Source organism: Nuphar pumila, chromosome 2, assembly GCF_984573655.1.
Source record: "Nuphar pumila chromosome 2, dmNupPumi1.hap1.1, whole genome shotgun sequence".
NCBI lineage: Eukaryota > Viridiplantae > Streptophyta > Magnoliopsida > Nymphaeales > Nymphaeaceae > Nuphar > Nuphar pumila.
Genome location: NC_143250.1, coordinates 33,687,672 through 33,708,472, shown reverse-complemented (window position 1 = coordinate 33,708,472; position 20,801 = coordinate 33,687,672). Strand labels below are relative to the sequence as shown.

The 20,801-nt window shown below is 38.8% G+C and overlaps 1 protein-coding gene across 1 annotated transcript in view; it reads right to left on the bottom strand.

Moving 5' to 3' along the window:
• NAD-ME1 (NAD-dependent malic enzyme 1) overlaps positions 1-20,801 on the bottom strand; it is a 185,164-nt gene that overhangs the window by 150,888 nt on the left and 13,475 nt on the right. Inside the window, exons 3-4 of the mRNA XM_089995612.1 lie at positions 4,258-4,376; positions 3,955-4,122 (exon numbers count right to left, since the gene is read on the bottom strand). Coding sequence (XP_089851738.1) covers positions 3,955-4,122; positions 4,258-4,376 — 287 coding nt within the window. The remainder of the gene's footprint in view (positions 1-3,954; positions 4,123-4,257; positions 4,377-20,801) is intronic.

Here is a 20,801-nt window from a genome sequence, read left to right as displayed (position 1 = left end):
AAGCTAAATGGGTCCAACTATCTCATGTGGGCCTCCGCTATGGAAAATCATCTAAGAGGTAAGAAACTTTGGGGTTTTGTTATGGGAACTACTCCCGAACCCTCTCTTGTTCTCACTAAAATAAAAAATGAGATTGAAAAAGGTTTAGATGGCGATGAGCGCATCAAAGCTATCAATGACCATGAATCCAAAGTTGAGGATTGGGAAAGTAACCATGCCAAAATTTTGGCATGGTTTATGAACAATGTTGACCTTAAAAATTGTGCTAATATTGCCAAATTTAGAAGGGCCAATGAGGCTTGGTTTTTCCTTAAGGGTATGTATACCCAAAAGGATCTTGCTCGACAATTTTTTTGTCAAGAAAAAATTCGTTCCACCAAACAAATGGATATGAGTGTGCGGGACTATTTTAGCTCTCTAACCCCTCTTTGGGATGAACTTGCCCTTCTTGAGCCTAAATGGGTAGCTCCACAAGATATTGAGTTAAGAAGAGAACAAATTGAAAAGGAGCACTTTTTTCAATTTCTTCATGGACTTCGCCCGAAATTTGAACAAGTTAGGGCATCTCTTCTCCATAGAAGCAAAGCCCTACCTATTGAAGATGCCCTTGCCGAGATATGTCAAGAAGAAACTCGACTTGGCTTGAGCATTAAGAGTGATGAAGTTTTGGCCGTTACTAGGCCCGGATCGAATGTTAAAGCATATAGACCTCCCCATTTTAACAAAAATAGTAATGGGCCTAGAAAGGGAATAATATGCTATTATTGTAATGAACCGGGACACATTAGACCGGTTTGTCCAAAACTTAAAAAAAAGGTCGCCGCGGTTGGAGAAAATTCTCCAAAGAAAGAAGAAAGTACCAAAGAAAGAGATATCAAAGAAACTCTTAATCATATCTCCGAAGCACTCCAACACCTTCTCAAGTCTTCTCCTTCAACATCCGGAGCCGCCATCGCCTACTCTTCATCACCTCCAGGTATGTGGATTCTAGACTCTGGTGCTTCTTTTCATATGACATCTCATAAAAACTCTTTTTCAAATGTTTCTTCCGAACCCATATCCTCCTATGTTTCAACGGCCGATGGAACGTCATTAAAAATTGAAAGTATTGGAACACTTGACTTCAAAAATTCTCAAAACTTTTTCGTTCCTAAAGTAAGAATCGTTCCAAAAATTAATTTAAATCTTTTTTCCGTTTCCCAAATCACCGATCATGGATGCCAAGTCTCTTTCTCACCTAAAGATTGCACCGTGCAGGATCTCCAGTCAGGGAAGCTGATTGGGCAAGGCCATAGAAGGGGTGATCTCTATTTTATGGACTTTTTGACGCTTCCATCTAAGTCATCTTGCAATCTTGTAAAATACAAAAGTATTGGAATTTGGCATGAGAGACTTGGTCATCCAAATTTTGTAAAAATGTCTCTTTTTCCATTTTTGAACAATACTTGTAAAGACAATCACATGACTTGTAAAGATTGCATTTTTGGGAAATCTAAAGCTACTCCATTTCCTCAAAGAAGTTACTTTACCACTCGGCCATTTGAGCTTGTTCATTCCGATGTGTGGGGACCCTCCCCTATTTTGTCTAAAGGAGGTTTTTCGTATTATGTGGTCTTTATTGATGACTTCACTCGATTTACGTGGATATACTTCCTAAGTCGCAAATCAGAAGTTTTCTCCTTTAAAGAATTTCATGCAATGGTTAAAAATCAATTTTTGGGAAATCTATCTATTCTTAGATCCGAGTCGGGAGGTGAATATATGTCTAATGATTTTCAAAGTTATTTAAAAGAAAATGGAATTTGTCATCAACGTTCTTGTCCTAACACTCCGCAACAAAATGGTCTTGCGGAAAGAAAGCATAGGTACATAATAGAAACTACAAGAACGTTATTGATTTCAAAAAATATCCCAAAATCCTTTTGGGCCGAAGCGGTTCTAACCTCAACATATCTCATCAATAGAACCCCTTCATCCTCTTTGAAAAATCTTTCTCCATTTGAAAAACTTTACAATATGTCTCCCGATTATAAAAGATTAAGAATTTTTGGATGTAAATGGTTTGTTCTAACTAGCAAAAATGATAAACTTTCTCCTAGGGCTATTGAATGTATTTTCTTAAGATATGGCGAAAAACAAAAAGGATATCGATGTTTTGACATGCTTAAGAACAAACTTTATATCTCAAAAGATGTCACATTCCTCGAAGAAGAAAATGGTTTTTCGCACCAACCAAATGAAAATATTGACTATTTCTTCTTATTTGACTTGTTACCTCAAGAAAACATCATAGATGATCATGTTGATCCTAGTGAACCTCTTAATGAAGATCTTTTTGAACATCCAAATAATGATCAAAACTTAGAAGAAAATGTTTCAAAACACATACAAGACTACTCTAGAAGGAATGAAAGAAATCCCCCTTGTGCCCTTGAAAAATTCTCTCAAAGTGAGTCGATCGAAGAGACCTCTCAAAGAAGATCAAATCGTATTCCCAAGATACCAAATAGATTTGTTTCTTATGACTCTTTTTCTCCTAACTTTCGAGCATGCCTACTTGCTCTTCACTCCTTTCATGAACCATCTCATTACAATGATGCTAAACAATATGCTTATTGGAATGAAGCTATGGAACTTGAACTTAATGCCCTTAAAAAGGCACAAACTTGGGAAATCATTGATCCTCCCAATGGCAAGAAACCCATTGGATGTAGATGGGTTTTTAAGGTAAAAACTAAGAGTGATGGTTCATTAGAAAGATATAAGGCTAGGTTGGTAGCTAAAGGATATGCCCAAGAGTATGGGGTAGATTATGATGAAACTTTTGCCCCAGTTGCTCGAATGACTAGTGTTTGAGCCCTTATTGCTATAGCCTCTGTTAAAAAATGGTCAATCTTTCAACTTGATGTCAAAAATGTCTAGTGTTCGAGTCCTCCTTTATGCTTTCCTCCTCTATATAAAGAGGAGGCTCCCCCTTGTAAATGTATGGGTTTTTCACCCTTCTCTTTCTTTCTTCAATAATATCCAACTTATGACTAAGTCATTTTCACTTTTGAGAGTTTTGTGTGTGCACTTTTAGTGCTTGTGTTCTTGACTCTTGTGGTCACTCTTTAAGAGTTCCTTTTGCTCTATTGGTGCTTCCGCCTCTTTTCATTACAGTGTCTCCTGTGAGAAAATGTTATTGCATGATACTTGCTTTTAGATGCTTAAATGGTAAATGAATTATGAGATTATTATTCTTATATTCCTCTGAATGTCTTGCATGAATTTGATTTATACTCTTTCTTGCCTATTTGGATTTTTAGAGGAATTCGTACAAAGAATCTTTGATTCTTACTAGGTATTTCTAATGTTTTTCTCAGGACCTAGAGATCTGTGATGGGGATGATTGTCACAGAGAGCCTGCGAGATCACATGACTTTTGTTATTTCTAGACAGTGTGACTGTGATTTCACACTTTAATTTAATTATGTCCTCAGACATTGATTTACTGATTAATAAAGTTAGCTATTTGATTGGTTGGTTCAATGCAAAGATCACTTGCAGTTTGGAAGTTGTTAAGTCTATGAGGCCTCGGATCCTTGGGTTTTGGTTTCTGGAATTGTTAAAAAAAAACACTTTTCACAAGGGTTAGTTGGGGTCGTTACACCACCACTAACCTTGAGACTAGAAATGGAGTAAGAATCAGAAAATCAATTACTATAATCTATTAATCATTTTCAATGAAAAGATGCATCATTTGAAAAATTGAACACCAGCTGCAGAAAAAACTCCAAAGTAAATACTTCACAAGAAATAGCTAGCAATTAGCATTAAAATACGGTATCATTACTCTGAGGAACAGGAAGCAAATAAAGGGAGAAGAAAAGCGCAAATGCTAGCATAATGGCCACCATACGCCAATGGACAATAACAGCTAGTAAATCTATTATCTAACATCATAATGTCAAACACCTGATCAGCTGGCCAGTTGTAAACCATTGACATCATCTCCCCACGATCTTCTGCACTGAAATACATTCCCCTTGGTCTTCTAAACAAACCACTGTAGTTCTGACAGACAAGCCCAACAGTAGGTGTGTAGACTATAGGTGCATATTCCTCGATGTTTTCAATTAGAACCTGAGAAACCCATAGCAGAGTCCATCAGCATAATGTCAATTAGTTAGGAAATCCCTTAAACCTGAAAACTTACACAAACTACAAATAACAGAATCTGATTCTGAAACATTGTGGTGCGGATTCCAAATTTATCACCTTGTAATACATTGTCTCATTCCTATCATGCAACCTGTTAAGGATACGCCACATTGCCAAAGAAGTGGTGTCAGATGGTCCATCTCTTGCACTCTTCTTCCACCTTTGCAAATCAACCACTGCAAAGAATGCATTGCACATGATGATATTAGAAAAGAAATGATTATTTTTACAGAAAAGACACCGCTATCAAGTTTCTCAAATTCAAATATGTGGCAATAGATGCATAAAAACCAAATCATTGGTAGATTGTACTTCAGATGATTGGAGAAATTCAACCATGCTTTTACTCACATGGGAAAATCTCATGCTGAAGCTTAAAAATAACAACCATCACCATAGTGGGATGGAGGACTGCAACAAGGATCACAATACTACTATCACTTGCTTAAAACTGTGTTGACCAGCCCTGTGACAATAGCAAAATTTTAGATAATTCAAGTGAAGAAATTTGGATCCTGGTACCAAAATTGTGGGTTGCTGGATAGGCGCCGGTGTGCATGTATATACATACACAATGTCCAAAACCCATGACTATGGCACCATGATTTTGGAAGTGTGTGTGTGTGAATAAGTCTCTGAGCATGCGTATGGTGTCAGGTGTTCAACATGACCTAATTGCCAATGATCGGCCCTTAGATACTTTTTGAGTTGAAACATTTACAACCATTAATCTTTTGAAATGCTATAAAAACCTGTTCACACATCGGAATCTGGTGATCCAAGGGCAGATCCTCTCTAAACAAATAACTTCTACGGTGTCAGATTCAGCTGAAACAACTTGAACCTATAAGGTTCAACCCATTGACACCATATGGACGGCCACACCAAAGACCTATCCACACACACACACACACACACACACACACACACACATATATATATATATAGGAAGTGGTTCCTTCTGACCATTCATATGGTGTGGACAGTACTGATTTTTAACATTCTAAGTTATGTTTGATAAATAAGACCCCACAAATGTGTTCATCATGATTCATTTGCTAGGAATTAAGTTGGATCATGATTTTTCAACAAAAAATATGATTTATGTGGTCTAAAGTTTTTAAAAATTCTAAAAACCCTTATAAAAACCGTCCCACATGTCATAATTGTATGATTCAAAAGCTGGTTCCTACTAAACAAACCATATAGATCAAATCTGTAATATCATATTCCAAAAAAAGTATTGAAAAAATCAAAAATTGAGAGCATCCATACCCTCATGCCAATAGGAGGAACCATCACTCTATATATACATATAATATTGTAATGAAATATGAAGAACACAACTAAGTGCCTCTTATGAGCAAGTACAAATACAAATGGAGACCACTTAGGGGTCAAGATACAATCACAAACACAATGTCACTTGTGGGCAAGAGAGAAAACATAAAAAATATATAGACTTTATTGAGAGAGAGCTTGAGAACAAGCATGACAAACAAGAAGTGATTCATCTCCAATTTAAACCAACAGCTCTATTTCAAGGGCATTATAAAGTCTATAATGCCTTGATAAAAGAAATAAAATACACAAAAAGAAGAAAACCCTAAAGTGCCCCTAATGAATACAACTAATTACATAAAGTGAAATGACTATATATATATATATATATATATATATATATATATATATATATATATATATATATATATATATATATATATATATATGTATATATATATTCATATGTTAATATGTATATATACATATTCATATGTTAATATGTATATATACATATTAACATATGAATATATATATATATACATATCCAAAACTATAAGTGTGAAACCCGAAATTTCAAAATATATATATTGGTTTTGGATCCAGGTTGGATCCGGGTCCACGAAGACCCCCCACCCCCCCGTGCCTTTTTAAACACCCCCTCAAGGGGGTGGGGGTGGGGGGGGGGGGGGGGGGAAGGGGGTCTTGTAAAGAAGATGCAACCCCCCTGTGCCCCTGACACACTCTCTCTCTCTCCTTCCTCGACTCGCCGGAAACCTCGACGGGATCCCTTCCCCTGCGCAACCCCCTCGCCTGAATTTTTGCCTGACATTCCCCCTTTCGCCTTCTCCCCCTCGAAGGAGCCCCTCCTCACGCCGGCGAAACCCATGACCCCTGCCCCGACTTCCCTGCACCCCGAGCTACACCGAACCACAGCATGCTCACCCGAGCTCTCCCGTTTCCCTCTTTCTCTCGGCTCCCTTTCGTCTGCATTGGAGCCACCCGAACCCTCAGGTACGCTGCCTCCCTCCCTCTCCATTTCACAACACCAGCAACCACACCCCCCCCCCCTTTTTTTTGTTTGTCACCAACAAACCAGAGCCACTAACAGTGGTGACTCTGTCTCGCCAGGAGGTAGGCGGCAACCCCGCAACTCCTCCACCTCACTTCTCTGCATTGTGCCGGACGGAGAGAGGGCAACTCCGCCCCTCTCTACTCCTCTTTCTTCTTCCTTATTTTATTGTCGGCAGACCAGAGCCACTACTACAAGTGGCTCTGACTTGCCAGGAGGGAGGGTGTCGAGCACCCCCCCCCCTCTCCTCTCTTCTCTTTTTCCCTGCCGCCTCCTCCTTTCTCCCTCTATTTGCATAAGCAAGAGGGGCGGTTCTCCTGCCCCCGCATTTTTTTTTCTTTTTCCGAACCCTTTCAACTGTTGTAATATCACGTATTTTCATACTTGGTCATTTTTAGGTTTTTTTGAAAATTTGGCAAGTATAGAAGAAAAATTGTTGGAACCTCGATTTTTAACAGATGCTTTTTAAGTTTGGGCATGGCCGAGGTCTCATCGATTAGGTCGAGGCGAGACAATTGAAGCGTAAGAAAGAGTTTTATTTTCAACCTTTAAATTCAAGCAAAATTTGAGCGAAATTCGAGTTATTTTTTGGTGAAATTCGAAATTGAATATTCGTGTAATATGTCGTTGGATGCGTCTCGGAATTCTGAGCGCAACAATATTTTATTTTCCTTGATTCGGGCTATGGTTGGCTCGAAAAAAGCATTTTTTTCAAAAATTAAGACAAATCCAAATTTGGATCGAACCGCATCTGATGGATTTGATCCAATTTAATATGGATTTGGACTCTATCCAAGACCCATATTAATCTGGATTTGATCCAGCTCAAGACCCATTTGAATTTTTTGAGATGGATTTGGATCTTGGATTAGGACCCAAATCCAAATCCATGCCCAATGATTTTTTTCAACTTTAAATTCATTAGAAACCTTTAAATTGGGGTTTATTAATGTTAAGAAGTCTCTCAAGTTAATTTGGTAATTTTTTAATGCTTCTGAAAAATTTTTTATTATTTAATATTAAATAATTAATTTAATGTAATTCTGAAAATTTATTTTGAGGGTTGTTTAGGACTCTTAATAGAGCCCTTAAACACACCTAGGAACATCTAAGAAGGTTGGAGAAGCATGGAGTTTCAAATAAAATAAAACTTTGAAAAAGTCAAACTTAAGACTTCCGAACTTTTCGGAAAACTCTAAAAGAGAAGAGAGTTCCAGCTGGGGCTGCATTATCTTCTCTGGCTCATCTAGAACTCTATAAATAGATCAAAAAAAAAAGAGAAAGAAAAAGGGAAAAAGAAAGGGGAGAGAGAAGGAGAGGAAAAGAAAGGAAGGAGGAAGAAGAGGAGTTTAGACTTCTTCAACCATCTACCCAAGTTTTCAACTTCCACCAGTTTTTATTCATGGTATGGGTTTTCTCTCTTGAATCAAGTGAGAAATTGATATAGATTGGATGTTTATGCAATATTTTGATGAAAATCCATGGAAAAAGTGTTTTTATGCATGTTTTCTCAAAGATACATTGGATCTTCCTCCATGTAACGACCCCAACTCATACCCATGAAAAAGTGACAGTTTTCTTTTTTTAAACAAGTGCGAAAACAATCTCAGAGACCCAGGGCCTTTACAGTTAAACACACCACCACCACAAGGGATCTTATATTCATCTTTCATACCAAACCAAATCAAACCAAACTTTATTGACTCAAATGTAAAGAGTCTGAGACATAAGTAAATGAAAGTAAAGAAAGCAAAAAGAAAGAGTCACGTCGTCCTAAGAATCTGTCTTGCAGTCGTGTAATCCCCTCGTGACTATTTTAAGAAGCAAGTCATTTTCACTAAGCATCTGAGTCTGCGAAAAACACAAAAAGTAGGGTGTCAGAATCCAAAGAATTCTGCGTACGAATCCCTTTAACGAATCAAACAAGTAAAAAGAACATAAATAAGATTCATGCAATATTTTAGAGGAACACAATTATGACAAATTCATAATTCAATAAGGAACAATTATTAAGCATGCGGGAACATTTAATAAATAACAAAAATCACAATTTAAGCATTAAAGACATTTAACATGCATTAAGGAACAACATCATGCATTCACCAATATATCACAGTTAAGTGAACAAGTTAATATGCATGATCTAATGCATAGCAGGAATATGAATGATTTCAGTGCAATGCATGAATAATTTATTATCTTAAATCAAATTTTATTCCATATGCATGTCCCCATTAAGATGCACACGCATTTAAGTTCGACTTTTTATTATTACCATTGCTCGCAAATACTCAAAACGGATAAGAATTTCTGAAGTCAAGTATGATTCCCAGGATAACTTAGCACACAAGTTGTATTTTATTACTGGGTTTCAAACTTAACCCTCGATCGATATCAGGAAACAGCATCATTCATCGAAACATTAGAAATCAGTATCTAATGTCGAGACACCAGGGACATCAGCATCCACAAGTGCCACTTTCTTGGCATAACAAACCAACAATTGTCTACACACCGCCCCCAGGTAAAGTGGCGCCCTCCCTAAAACCGTGGCGAGGAGAAGAACCTCAATATCGGGTTCAGGGACAACAACAGCGCACATAGAGTTTTAGTATCCTCACGGTTTCCCCAAAACCGCAATATCCAAGATTCTCACACTAAAGAATAGACATCAAGGAAATGTAGATTACACTGTTCTTTAATTTATTTTATCTTGTTATTAATTAATCACCTTTAATTTGCACTTCAACATGCAAAATTAATAACGTAAGCTTGCAAATCAACATGTCAAGCTCTTCACGGGACCACAGCCCGTGGCAATATGGAACAATACAATAAGAACAATAATATCACATTTGATTTCTGCAAATGCATTTAACAACTAAAACAAAGAGCAACACATGCTCAAGGCTCACATAGCCCAGGATGATCCATTTGATCATCAATGCATTCATATGCAAAAATCATAAATAACATACCATTACGCATTATTTTCCATGCTTCTCAATGCATATTCATTTATTACAATTTACAGATGTGTATGAATAACATACATATACATGTGCATGAATTCATAACTTCATTTTAATTGCATGTTTTCATTCAATACACATGTTCATGTCCCATGCATGATTTCACTTAGTCTATGCATTCATGTCAATGCATGCTTTAACTTATATGTTCAGGTTACATACATGCGTTCATGCAATTACACATCCTAATCAACATGTGAACATTCAAGTGAAGGAAAACATCAAATTAGTGTACGCATATGCATAAAATGCAGCCTTGCTACATTTTTTTTATTAAGCATGATATACCAAATACAAGAAAGTGAAATCCATGGTTCTTTTACATGCACAGAGTTGAGTATCACATGACTAGCAAATCTGGAAATTTATAAGGATAAATGAAATTTACACTTGCTAATCTAATCCTTATTTATGTGTACATTGCACGTAAGGTCACATAAAAAAAACTGTATGTGCTCTCAGCACTTGCTTGGAAAACACATACTTGCCACACCAAAATATTTAATATACACCACACATAAATAGAACCTTCTCTTGTTTTTTTTTTTAAAACACGACCCAGTCGGCTGGGTCTAGCACACAGCCAGACCCATCCAGCCAACCTAGTCGACTGGTCAGGTACTCAGCCCAGCCAACCCAGTCGGCTGGGGCTGACTGCCCCATGGCTCAGCCGAATAGGGTCAGCTGGGCCCTAACATGAAATAAAAAAAAATTAATTAAACTTTTTTTTTTCAAAACATGCCCAGCCGACTACTCGGCTGGGCTCGGCTGCCCACTAGGCTCAACCTGTCAGGCCAGCCGAATTCGGCTGATCTGACAGCCAGCCTACACAGAAAAAGAAACCTTTTTTTTAAGAGCCAACTACACCCAGCCAACCCAGTCTACTGGGGGTTCGGTTCAAGCCCAGCTGGACAGACTTGACACGGCCTGGCATGCCCAGTCGAGCCACTCGGCTGGGCTGCCAGGTGCCCAGCCAGCACCCTGTTGGGCCTGGTTCAGCCCGACCAGACCCGGTCACGCCTGGCATGTCAGGCCAGATTCGGCAGGCCTGACTGTCAGCCCACCAGGGACTAAAAATATACTTATATTTTTTTTTTTTGAAAACATAGGAATCCCTTTTTTTTCTTTTTAATACCGTGAACCAATAGGCCACCAATACACAAAGCTTTTTTTCATAAAAAACGCATGAAGATAAAATATTATAGCATGGGTTTATGGGCATCCAACGATCCAAAACATGGATCATCCATGGAGTTGGGGTAGTCGAGGGGGTTGGGGTACTCCGCCATTCCGCTTGAGGTCGTCGGCCTCCTTCTTGTGGCATTCCCGAATATAGTGGCCCATCTTGCCACAGCATAGGCAACCTCCTGTCTCGCGAGGGCAAAGCTTGCCCTCCATGCGTGTGTCTGCATTTGGGTCAGACATCACCGAACTGTTGTCGAGGTTAAGGACTACCCTGTGGCCGCTGCCTCTTGGTCGGAGGAACGTGTTTCTTCCCTCCGTCATTCCTCCCGTGAAAAGGTGGCCGCCTGAGGGAGGCTTCTTCTGTTCGCCACTCGTTGTGGTGGATCTCTTGTTCTGGGCGTTCTTAGAACGCTCCTAATCATCACTCAGGAGGGTAGCTGCCCTGGCATAGCTCAAAAAACTCCACCTTCGTGTCCCTAGCATGAGGGGAAAAATAGTTCCCTAGGAAAGCCCTCATGAAGGTTTCACAGGGGATCACTGCGGCACCTGGAAATTGGACGCCTCGGGCTGTGTCCCATCATTTGCAGGCGTTGTCCTTAAGTCAGTATGTCCCGAATATTGTCTTCTTGTCACCTGGTACCGACACTACTTGAAACACGCACTCGGTCTCTTCGACCTAGTTCTCAATCATCTCGGGATCAGCCTTGCCAACGAAGGTCGGGGGATCAAGCTTCAAGAACTTCTCATACGTCACGGTCGTAGGATGGCTTGCCTCAGCAAAAGGTACTTGATCCCGCTGCGTGCGAACCTAACTCTGAATTGCCTCAGCCAGGGTACTAAGGGAATCCATAACGAATCTCCGTTGTTCCGACCATTCATCGACCGAATCGTCGCCCGTGCTCAACGCCATCCTTTATATAACAAAGGATGCACAAATAAAGATTCAAGGAACTCGAAAGAACGAAGTAAAAAAGGATTCATAAATATATATGTAGCATAAGTAGTTTACAAAAACCCAGTAATGCTGGTTGATAATGGTGAAACGGAAACTAGCTGCACTACAAAAAGAGTTCGCATACTTTTAAAGAAAAGTTATAAGACCAAGTCTCCTTTCAGGGTTGGCTAGTGAACTGTCTAAGATACTCCCTCTTGTTGCCAGTGCGTCTAAACCTCCGCGAAGGAGGGAGGTGTACATCCTCGTTTGGGACTCCTTGACCGTAGAGGGGTGTTGTTGGCATATAGTGGAGCGAATCTGGTGAATATAGTGGTGAAGCCGGAGTGTAGAACGAGGAGTTTGTTGAGGACGTGTAGGTAGGCGAAACATTGCCTTATGTGCTCGTTGGGTTTGGTGGTACCCCAACATGCTCGGGTATCCCCAGAGCACCCTGGACTGAGGAAGTGGTGTCCTCAAGTCCCTACGCTGCCAACACCCTTTTGTCAAAACCTTCCTCTAGGTGACAAGCTGCTCGGTATGCCCTAACTCTCCACAGTAAGAACACTCTTTCGGGGTGTTCAAGGGGCCTTCCACTTCCGATGCGCCTGGTGCGATAAGATGGTTGACCAGCACATGTGATGGAACACGACCGTCCTCTCAAAAATGTATGGCTGCCCATGTCGCGGCCAACGATGCTTGGTAGGCAACAGGAAGTGCAAAACCCCAAGCATCAGTAAAAGTGGGTGGGGGCGGTCTATTTGCCCAGTAGTCCGACCAGGTCGTCGGTTGTCCATTTCTTTCTATGACAGGACCCCTACCCCTCACTGAGCGGTCATGCGTCCTACACGCGTCACTTCCATGGTCATTTCTGGCATCAGTAGAAGAGTTCATGTTTTTAATGCAGTCTCTAAGCAGGAACTTCCAAAAGAATACAAAAATTTACTTTTAGTCTAATCTACACAATTAAATTTCAAGGAGAAAAGACTTTTACTTATAGCGTGATGTGGATGCTCGATGATCAAGAATCACGGTTTCTCTGGGCTCTAATACCAAGTTGTAACGCCCCAAAATTTTGAACTTGTAAAATTTTTAGAAGAACTTAAAAGAGACTGAAAATCTCCCCTTTTTAAAGTTTTGACTTAGTGGATCAGCGGAAATGACTTTTGAAAATAACAAGTAGGCAAACCTTGGACGCATTACCGCGGACAAACTTACATCAACTGTAAAACCCGCATTTTTCCTGCATTCCATTTGAAATTTCAATGGGAAATTATTAATTTGGAGCCTGGGATCCAAGTTTCGGATCCAGGATCCATAAAGGGATCCATATAGAATATCATATATATATATATATAATATATCACATAAATGAAAGCTAACGTGTGGATCCGCGGTTGGATCCATTTGGATCCGACCTACGGACCCACTTCAGTAAGCCATCACGGATCCAACTCAAAGGGGCTTCCGGGTTTCGGGTCTGGATCCGAGCCGCGCCCCGCAAAACGAATATATATATATATATATATATATATATATATATATATATATATATATATATATATATATATATATATATATATATAAGTAACAGGGTAAGCCCGATAAGAGGGCTGCCCGATAAGAACCTGAGAACCCTAGCAGGAGTCCACAACGCTGCTGGGGTGAGGGAGCACAGCGCAGCCGCCGGGGAGGTTTCCTCCCTTTTCGGGAGGCCACCCTCCTACAAATGGGGACCCGAACCCCTCTTCCTCCCACTCTCGCTATCTCATTTCTCTCTCTACCTCTTGCTCTGCTAGCCTCGGTGTAATACCCGAAAAATTTAAGTGATTCTATATGATTTGGGCCTAGGATCCAAATTTCAGATCCAGGACCCATAAAGGGATCTTTACGAATAAATTTACCTTGTATAATCTTATATGTATATATAAGTGCAATAATTTTAATTAATTAAATAATTCGAGGGATAACTATTTACGATGGTGCGTAGATGGGTCCGGGATCCACCTTCCGGATCCATATACACGTATATATATTTTAATATATATATATATATATATAAAATCATAATAAAATAAAGAATGCAATAAATAGTTTTAAACGAATCTACTCTTATAACCAGCCCGGATCCAAATTGGGATTTGGATCCCAAGTAGCAGAGTTCGAACCTGATACCCGGAAAATAGAATCAATGAATTTCAGGGGATTTGGGCCTCGGATCCATTACCGTTATCGGATCCATAAAAGAATCCATAAATAACCCACAATGGGGTGTTAAATTATACTTATAATATTAATTTTTAATTAAATAAATAATTAATAGTATTTATAAGAAAAAAAATATAAATCTGGTACAAAGGGGTCGGACCCACAAGGATCCGCTAGCTCTTGGTGACCCGGATCCAGTTGTAAACTGGATTTGGAGCCGCGGGTCGCGGACTCGGACCCGGACCCAAGCTCGGTTTTTAAAGGGGCGTTAAACAGGAATCGTGCCTAGCGCACGATTCTTGCTTTCAAGAACCAGAAAGAAAGAGGGGGCGGGGGGATTACGCAGAGCGTAACCAACCCCGCGCCTCTCAGCAAGAGGGGAGGGGGTTTGGGCGATAAAGGGGGAGTGGAGAGGGTCTCTCTCTCTCTCTCTCGGTGTGCGCACGCCAGAGGGCAGAACGCCATCGTCAGACAGCATGGGCTACCGGCTGCCATTAAAGGCCACGGCGAGCATCCTTGTCACGGCAGCAGTGAGGGGCGACTTCAGCCGGCTCTGTACTCGCGTCTCCAGCCTCCGATCGTCGGAAAATCATCAAATAGGTACAATGCTTCTAACGATTTTGGGCGAGGGATCGAAGATGGGTCTCGATCTCGTGTGATTCTTTGAGAGGAGGGTTTCATGGTGCCAGAAGTCCCTAACCCTTAGAGTTTGGGGATTTCGGAACTCTAAAAGAAGGATAGGGATGGGATTTCGGTGGTTGGGAAAGGAAGAGTAAATCGAACATGAAGTTGGGGTTTTCTGATTTTGAGTATCGGGTATCGCCAAGAGTTGGGGGTTTTCGACTCTTAGTGTCGGTTAACTCCAGATTTGGGGATTTTTGACTCTGGCCCTTGAAATCGAGAGGTCTCCGACTGTAGTATCGGGTAAACCCAGTTTCAGTTCCGATCATTGTGGTTGAATAACCAGATTGGGGTTTTTCGATTTCTGTTGTTGAATAACCCATATTGGGTTTCAGATTCTTGATGTTAATATTGTTAGCCGATAATGTTTGTCATTCTGAAAAAAAAAAAGGGGTACGTTAAATCGATGTTGAGTTATACATGTATTGTAGGTTCCATTCTGTTTTAAATTCAGAATTTGCATGTTCAATGAAACTGTGTTCTTTCATTAAACCAGAATTTATGTTATAATGAAAGACTACATTAAGGTGTTGGTCATATCAAATCTATTCCTGTGTTTTTATTTTCTCTGCCACAATGTTTTATTCTTGGATAATTTAAAGTCATGAAACCAGTTGATCTTGTGTATGGATTTAAGTCTTGATACTATTACTCACCTGAAATATGTTGTATCTGAACCTGAGTGCTTGTATTCTTGAAACCAAATACCTAAGGACTATTTGGGATTTATAGTTACTGTTGCTAATTGGGCAATTAAGCCTCAGAAATTACTGTAAATCTTGTCTTGCTATTTCTATAATAGAGCATTGTACTTTGGACTGAATATTGGATTCCCAGAATTTGAATTTATGTTTTCGGTTTGCATTTGGTTATTGTACTATAAAAAGGGGTATGTTATTTTACCATTCCTTGGAAGACTTCCTATTGTGAAGAGTTCGGAGGATTGAAACAACTCTACTTCTTGTGAAAGTTCTTTAGCTTTCATTCATTTCTTTGCTAAATAAACTATTAGTGTCCAATCTTTTTTTTTCCTACCCTATTTTTGGGTTGTTCACAATTAAATATTGGCTTATACTATCAAGAAGAATTTCCTCATTCTATCCAATATCAACACTCAATGCTGGACAAGCAACTTATGAGATTAGTTAGATATACCTCTTAGCCAGCAAAGGTATCTGTGTATCTTGATGGAATTCGTACCTTGGCAGGATATATAGACAAAAATATCATGCAACAGCCAATCAAAAATTTCTCCCAGCTACTTGGGAAAAACTACCAAATCCAAATGTTATATATATATATATATATATATATATATATTATGAAAAATGTAAAATGGAAGTGTAGTTGTGGAATCAAGTAGTCCCAATGACCTAATGTATTATTGACATACTTTGAGCATGCAGGGTGTATTGGTTTGCCATGGAAGTTTACGATTTCAATTGACGGATATGAATCAGTTTTGATGAAAATGTGGTCAAGATTTAATGGATTTTGTGTATGCTCAAAATTTCAGTCTGAACAAAGGAAAATTTTTGGAACCTACCTATACCTATGTGTATGTCAAGAATCTCAGACTTTGGGGCTATGCTGGAATGTTTAGCTAGAAGGATGGGGGTTCGGGATTGGTAAGCCTGATCATCTTCTCAAACATATGTAGAAACTTACACTTCTGCCCGGTGAATATGTGAAGTATTATCTTAGCATATTACTTTACTGGTTGAACAATCGTGAACGTGATCATGGATCGGTTATTGATATTTTTGTGAGCATGTACGCTTGATGAGAATCTGCATTGCATGTGTACACTCACACACTCAAAAGAAATGTGCATTGGTTAATACATGTATATGATGTAGGTACCACACATAGTGAAAATGCATATGATTGAGTAATAACATGCAGATGGTTGGGTTACGTTTGCATGAGTGCACATGTTTTTTGCACTATTGGCCTAGTGTTATAAATAAACGCTACTCGGTTTTATTATGTGATGCACCGATGGCCTAATTGGACAATTATCGGCCTGGAGAGCCGTGAGTTTGGTTTCCTTTCATATATGTTTTTGACTGCATCACTTAAACCACATAAGTTGGTTATAATGAAGAGGGGCGGAAGCACCAATAAAGCAAAACACTCTTTAAGAGTGATCACAAGAGCCAAGAACACAAACACTAAAAGTGTATACAAAAAACCCACAAAAGGAGAAATGACTTAAAGTCATAAGTTGGATATTATTGAAGAAAGAAAGAAGAGGGTGAAAACCCCATACGTTTACAAGGGAAAGCCTCCTCTATTTATAGAGGAAGAAGCCAAGAAGAGGGGACCACAAGGAGGCTCCCATCTAGTGGTTGGGGCCCCAACGACAAGAAGGGTGGGGCCCCTTGTGGTCTTACAAAAAGTAAAAGAAAAAAGAAAAAAAGAAAAAGAGAAAAAAAAAGGAGAGGGGAGAGTTTACATGGGGATTTACCAAAATACCCCTATTGGAGAATAATAAAACAAAAAAAGAAGTATATATATACACTTATATATATACGTATGTATATATATAAGTATATGTATATATATATATATTTATATATACATAACTTAACATGTTTTGGGATGAAGGCGTAGTTGTTGTTGTTGTTGTATACATAACTTAACATGCCCCCTCAAACTTTACAGGGAGAAGACCGAAAGTTTGCTAAGAAGAAACATAAATCGTAGAGTTGGGAGCGCTTTGGTGAAGAAGTCAGCCAGTTGATATTCTGAAGTAACATATGGTAATGTGATAGTTCCTCTGAGATATTCGTCTCGAACATAATGGCAATCCATTTCGATATGCTTGGTCCGCTCGTGAAAAGTATGATTGCTTACAATGTATATCGCACTTTTGTTATCACAGCAGAGCTTGGTGGGAGAGGAAATGAGGACGCCCATGTCACCAAGGAGACTTCTGAGCCATACGATTTTCATAGTTGTCATTGCCATGACCCGATATTCAGCTTCAGTGGATGATAGTGAGACCTTTTGCTGCTTCTTGCATCTCCACGAAATGAGAGATTCACCTAAAAAAATGCAAAGACCAATAGTTGAGATACGATCATTGGGATTTCCTCCCCAGTCAGCATCAGTAAAAGCAGTTAATTCAAGAGATGAGAAAGAGGATAAGAAGAATCCCTTGGAGATGGTATTTTTTATGTATCACACAATTCTCATTACGGCCGCCATATGAACCGAAGTAGGTGCATGCTGAAACTGGCTTGCTGCATGAACCGCATGAGCTATATCTGGACGGGTGATAGATAAATAGGTGAGAGATCCAATTAATTGACGGTAAGGGGTTGGATCCTCAAGAAGAACACCATCCTCAAGTCTCAGTTTTGCATTGATAACTTTGGGAGTCTCAACTTTCTTTTCATCAGATATTCCTGACTTGGTATAAATGTCCGCAGCTAATTTCATTTGAGATAGGATGTATCCTCGCGAGTAGTAACCTACTTCAATTCCTAAAAAATATCTCAAGTATCCAAGGTCAGACATATCAAAAGTTTCTTTTAACATAGACTTTACATCATTTACCCCCTTTTTGTCACTCTCAGTGATGATCATATCATCAACATACAACAGAAGAATAATAATGAAATCACTTGTCTTCTTAACAAAAAGAGCAGTGTCAGTATAGCAAGAAGTAAATCCTAAATTGATTAATACATTACTAAACTTGTCATACCAAGCTTTAGGAGTTTGCTTAAGTCCATATAAGGCCTTTTTTAATTTTAAAATTTTTCCATTTAAATTCATACCCGGAGGTGGTTCCATATAAACTTCTTCATTTAAATTTCCATTTAAAAAGGCATTTTTGACATCAAGTTGAAAAATTGGCCATTTTTTAATAGAAGCTATTGCAATAAGAGCTCGAACACTAGTCATTCGAGCAACCGGAGCAAAAGTTTCATCATAATCTACCCCATACTCTTGGGCATATCCTTTGGCCACTAACCTAGCCTTATATTTTTCTAATGAGCCATCACTCTTAGTTTTTACTTTAAAAACCCATCTACATCCAATGGGTTTCTTGCCATTGGGTGGATCAATGATTTTCCAAGTATGCGCCCTTTTAAGTGCATTAAGTTCTAGTTCCATTGCTTCATTCCAATGAGCATATTGTTTAGCATCATTATAATGAGATGGTTCATGAAATGAGTGAAGAGCTAGCAGACATGCTCGAAAATTTGGAGAAAAAGAATCATAAGATACAAATCTATTTGGTATTTTAGAAATACGATTTGATCTTCTTTGAGAGGATTCTTCAATCGACTCATTTTGAGAGAATTTTTCAAGGGCACAAGGTGGATTACTTTCATTCCTTCTAGAGTAGACTTGTGTTTGTCTTGGCACATTTTCTTCTAAACTTTGGTCATCATTTGGAGGTTCAAAATGATCTTTTATGAGAGATTCACTAGATTCAACATGACCATCTATAACGTTTTCTTGAGGTAACAAGTCAAATAAAAAGGAATAATCAATATTTTCATTTGGTTTATGCGAAAAACCATTTTCTTCTTCTAGGAATGTGACATCTTTTGAGACATAAAGTTTGTTTTTGAGTATATCAAAACATCGATAACCTTTTTGTTTTTCGCCATATCCTAAGAAAATACATTCAATTGCTCTAGGAGAAAGTTTATCATTTTTGTTAGTTAGAACAAAGCATTTACATCCAAAAATTCTTAGTCTTTTATAATCGGGAGACATATTGTAAAGTTTTTCAAATGGAGAAAGATTTTTCAAAGAAGATGAAGGGGTTTTATTGATAAGATATGTTGAGGTTAGAACCGCTTCGGCCCAAAAGGATTTTGGAATATTTTTGGAAATTAATAAAGTTCTTGTGGTTTCTATTATGTGTCTATGTTTTCTTTCAGCAAGACCATTTTGTTGTGGAGTGTTGGGACAAGAACGTTGATGGCAAATTTCATTTTCTTTCAAATAGATTTGAAATTCATTGGACATGTATTCGCCTCCCGAATCAGATCTAAGAATTGATAGATTTCCTAAAAATTGATTTTTAACCATTGCATGGAAAACTTTAAAGAAGGAGAAAACTTCGGATTTGCGACTTAAAACGTAAATCCATGTAAATCGAGTGAAGTCATCAATAAAGACTACGTAGTACGAAAATCCTCCTTTGAATAAAATAGGGGAAGGTCCCCATACATCGGTATGAACAATTCAAAAGGTCGAGTGGTGAAATAATTTCTTTGAGGGAATGGAATAGCTTTAGATTTCCCAAAAATGCAAGCTTTACAAGTCATGTGTTTGTCTTTACAAGTATTGTCCAAAAAAGGAAAAAGAGACATCTTTACAAAATTTGGATGACCAAGTCTCTCATGCCAAATTCCAATACTTTTGTTTTTTATAAGATTGCAAAATGACTTTGGTGGTAGAGTCAAAAAGTCCATAAAATAAAGATCACCCCTTCTATGGCCTTGCCCAATCAGCTTCCCTGACTGGAGATCTTGCACGGTGCAATCTTTAGGTGAGAAAGAGACTTGACATCCATGATCTGTGATTTGGGAAACGGGAAAAAGATTTAGATTAATTTTTTGAACGATTCTTACTTTAGGAACGAAAAAGTTTTGAGAAGTTTTAAAATCAAGTGTTCCAATACTTTCAATTTTTAAAGATGTCCCAAGTCGTTGAAACATAAGAAGATATGGGTTCGGAAAAAACATTAGAAAGAGAGCTTTTATGAGATGTCATATGAAAAGAAGCACCGGAGTCTAGTATCCACATACCTGGAGGTGACGAAGAATAGGCGATGGCGTCTCCGGATGTTGAAGATGAAGAAGTCTTGAGAAGATGTTGGAGAACTTCGGAGATATGATTAAGAGTTTCTTTGATATCTCCCTCTTTGGCACTTTCTTCTTTCTTCTTTGGAGAATTTTCTCCAACCGTGACCATTTTTCCCTTAAGCTTTAGGCAAACCGATCTAATGTGTCCTGGTTCATTACAATAGTGATAAATCACTCCCTTTCTAGATCCATTATTTTTGTTAAAGTGGGGAGGTCTATATGCTTTTACATTTGATCCGGGGCTAGTAACGGCCAAAACTTCATCACTCTTAATACTTAGGCCAAGTCGAGTTTCTTCTTGGCATACTTCGGCAAGGGCGTCTTCAATAGGTAAGGCTTTACTTCTATGGAGAAGGGATGCCCTAACTTGTTCA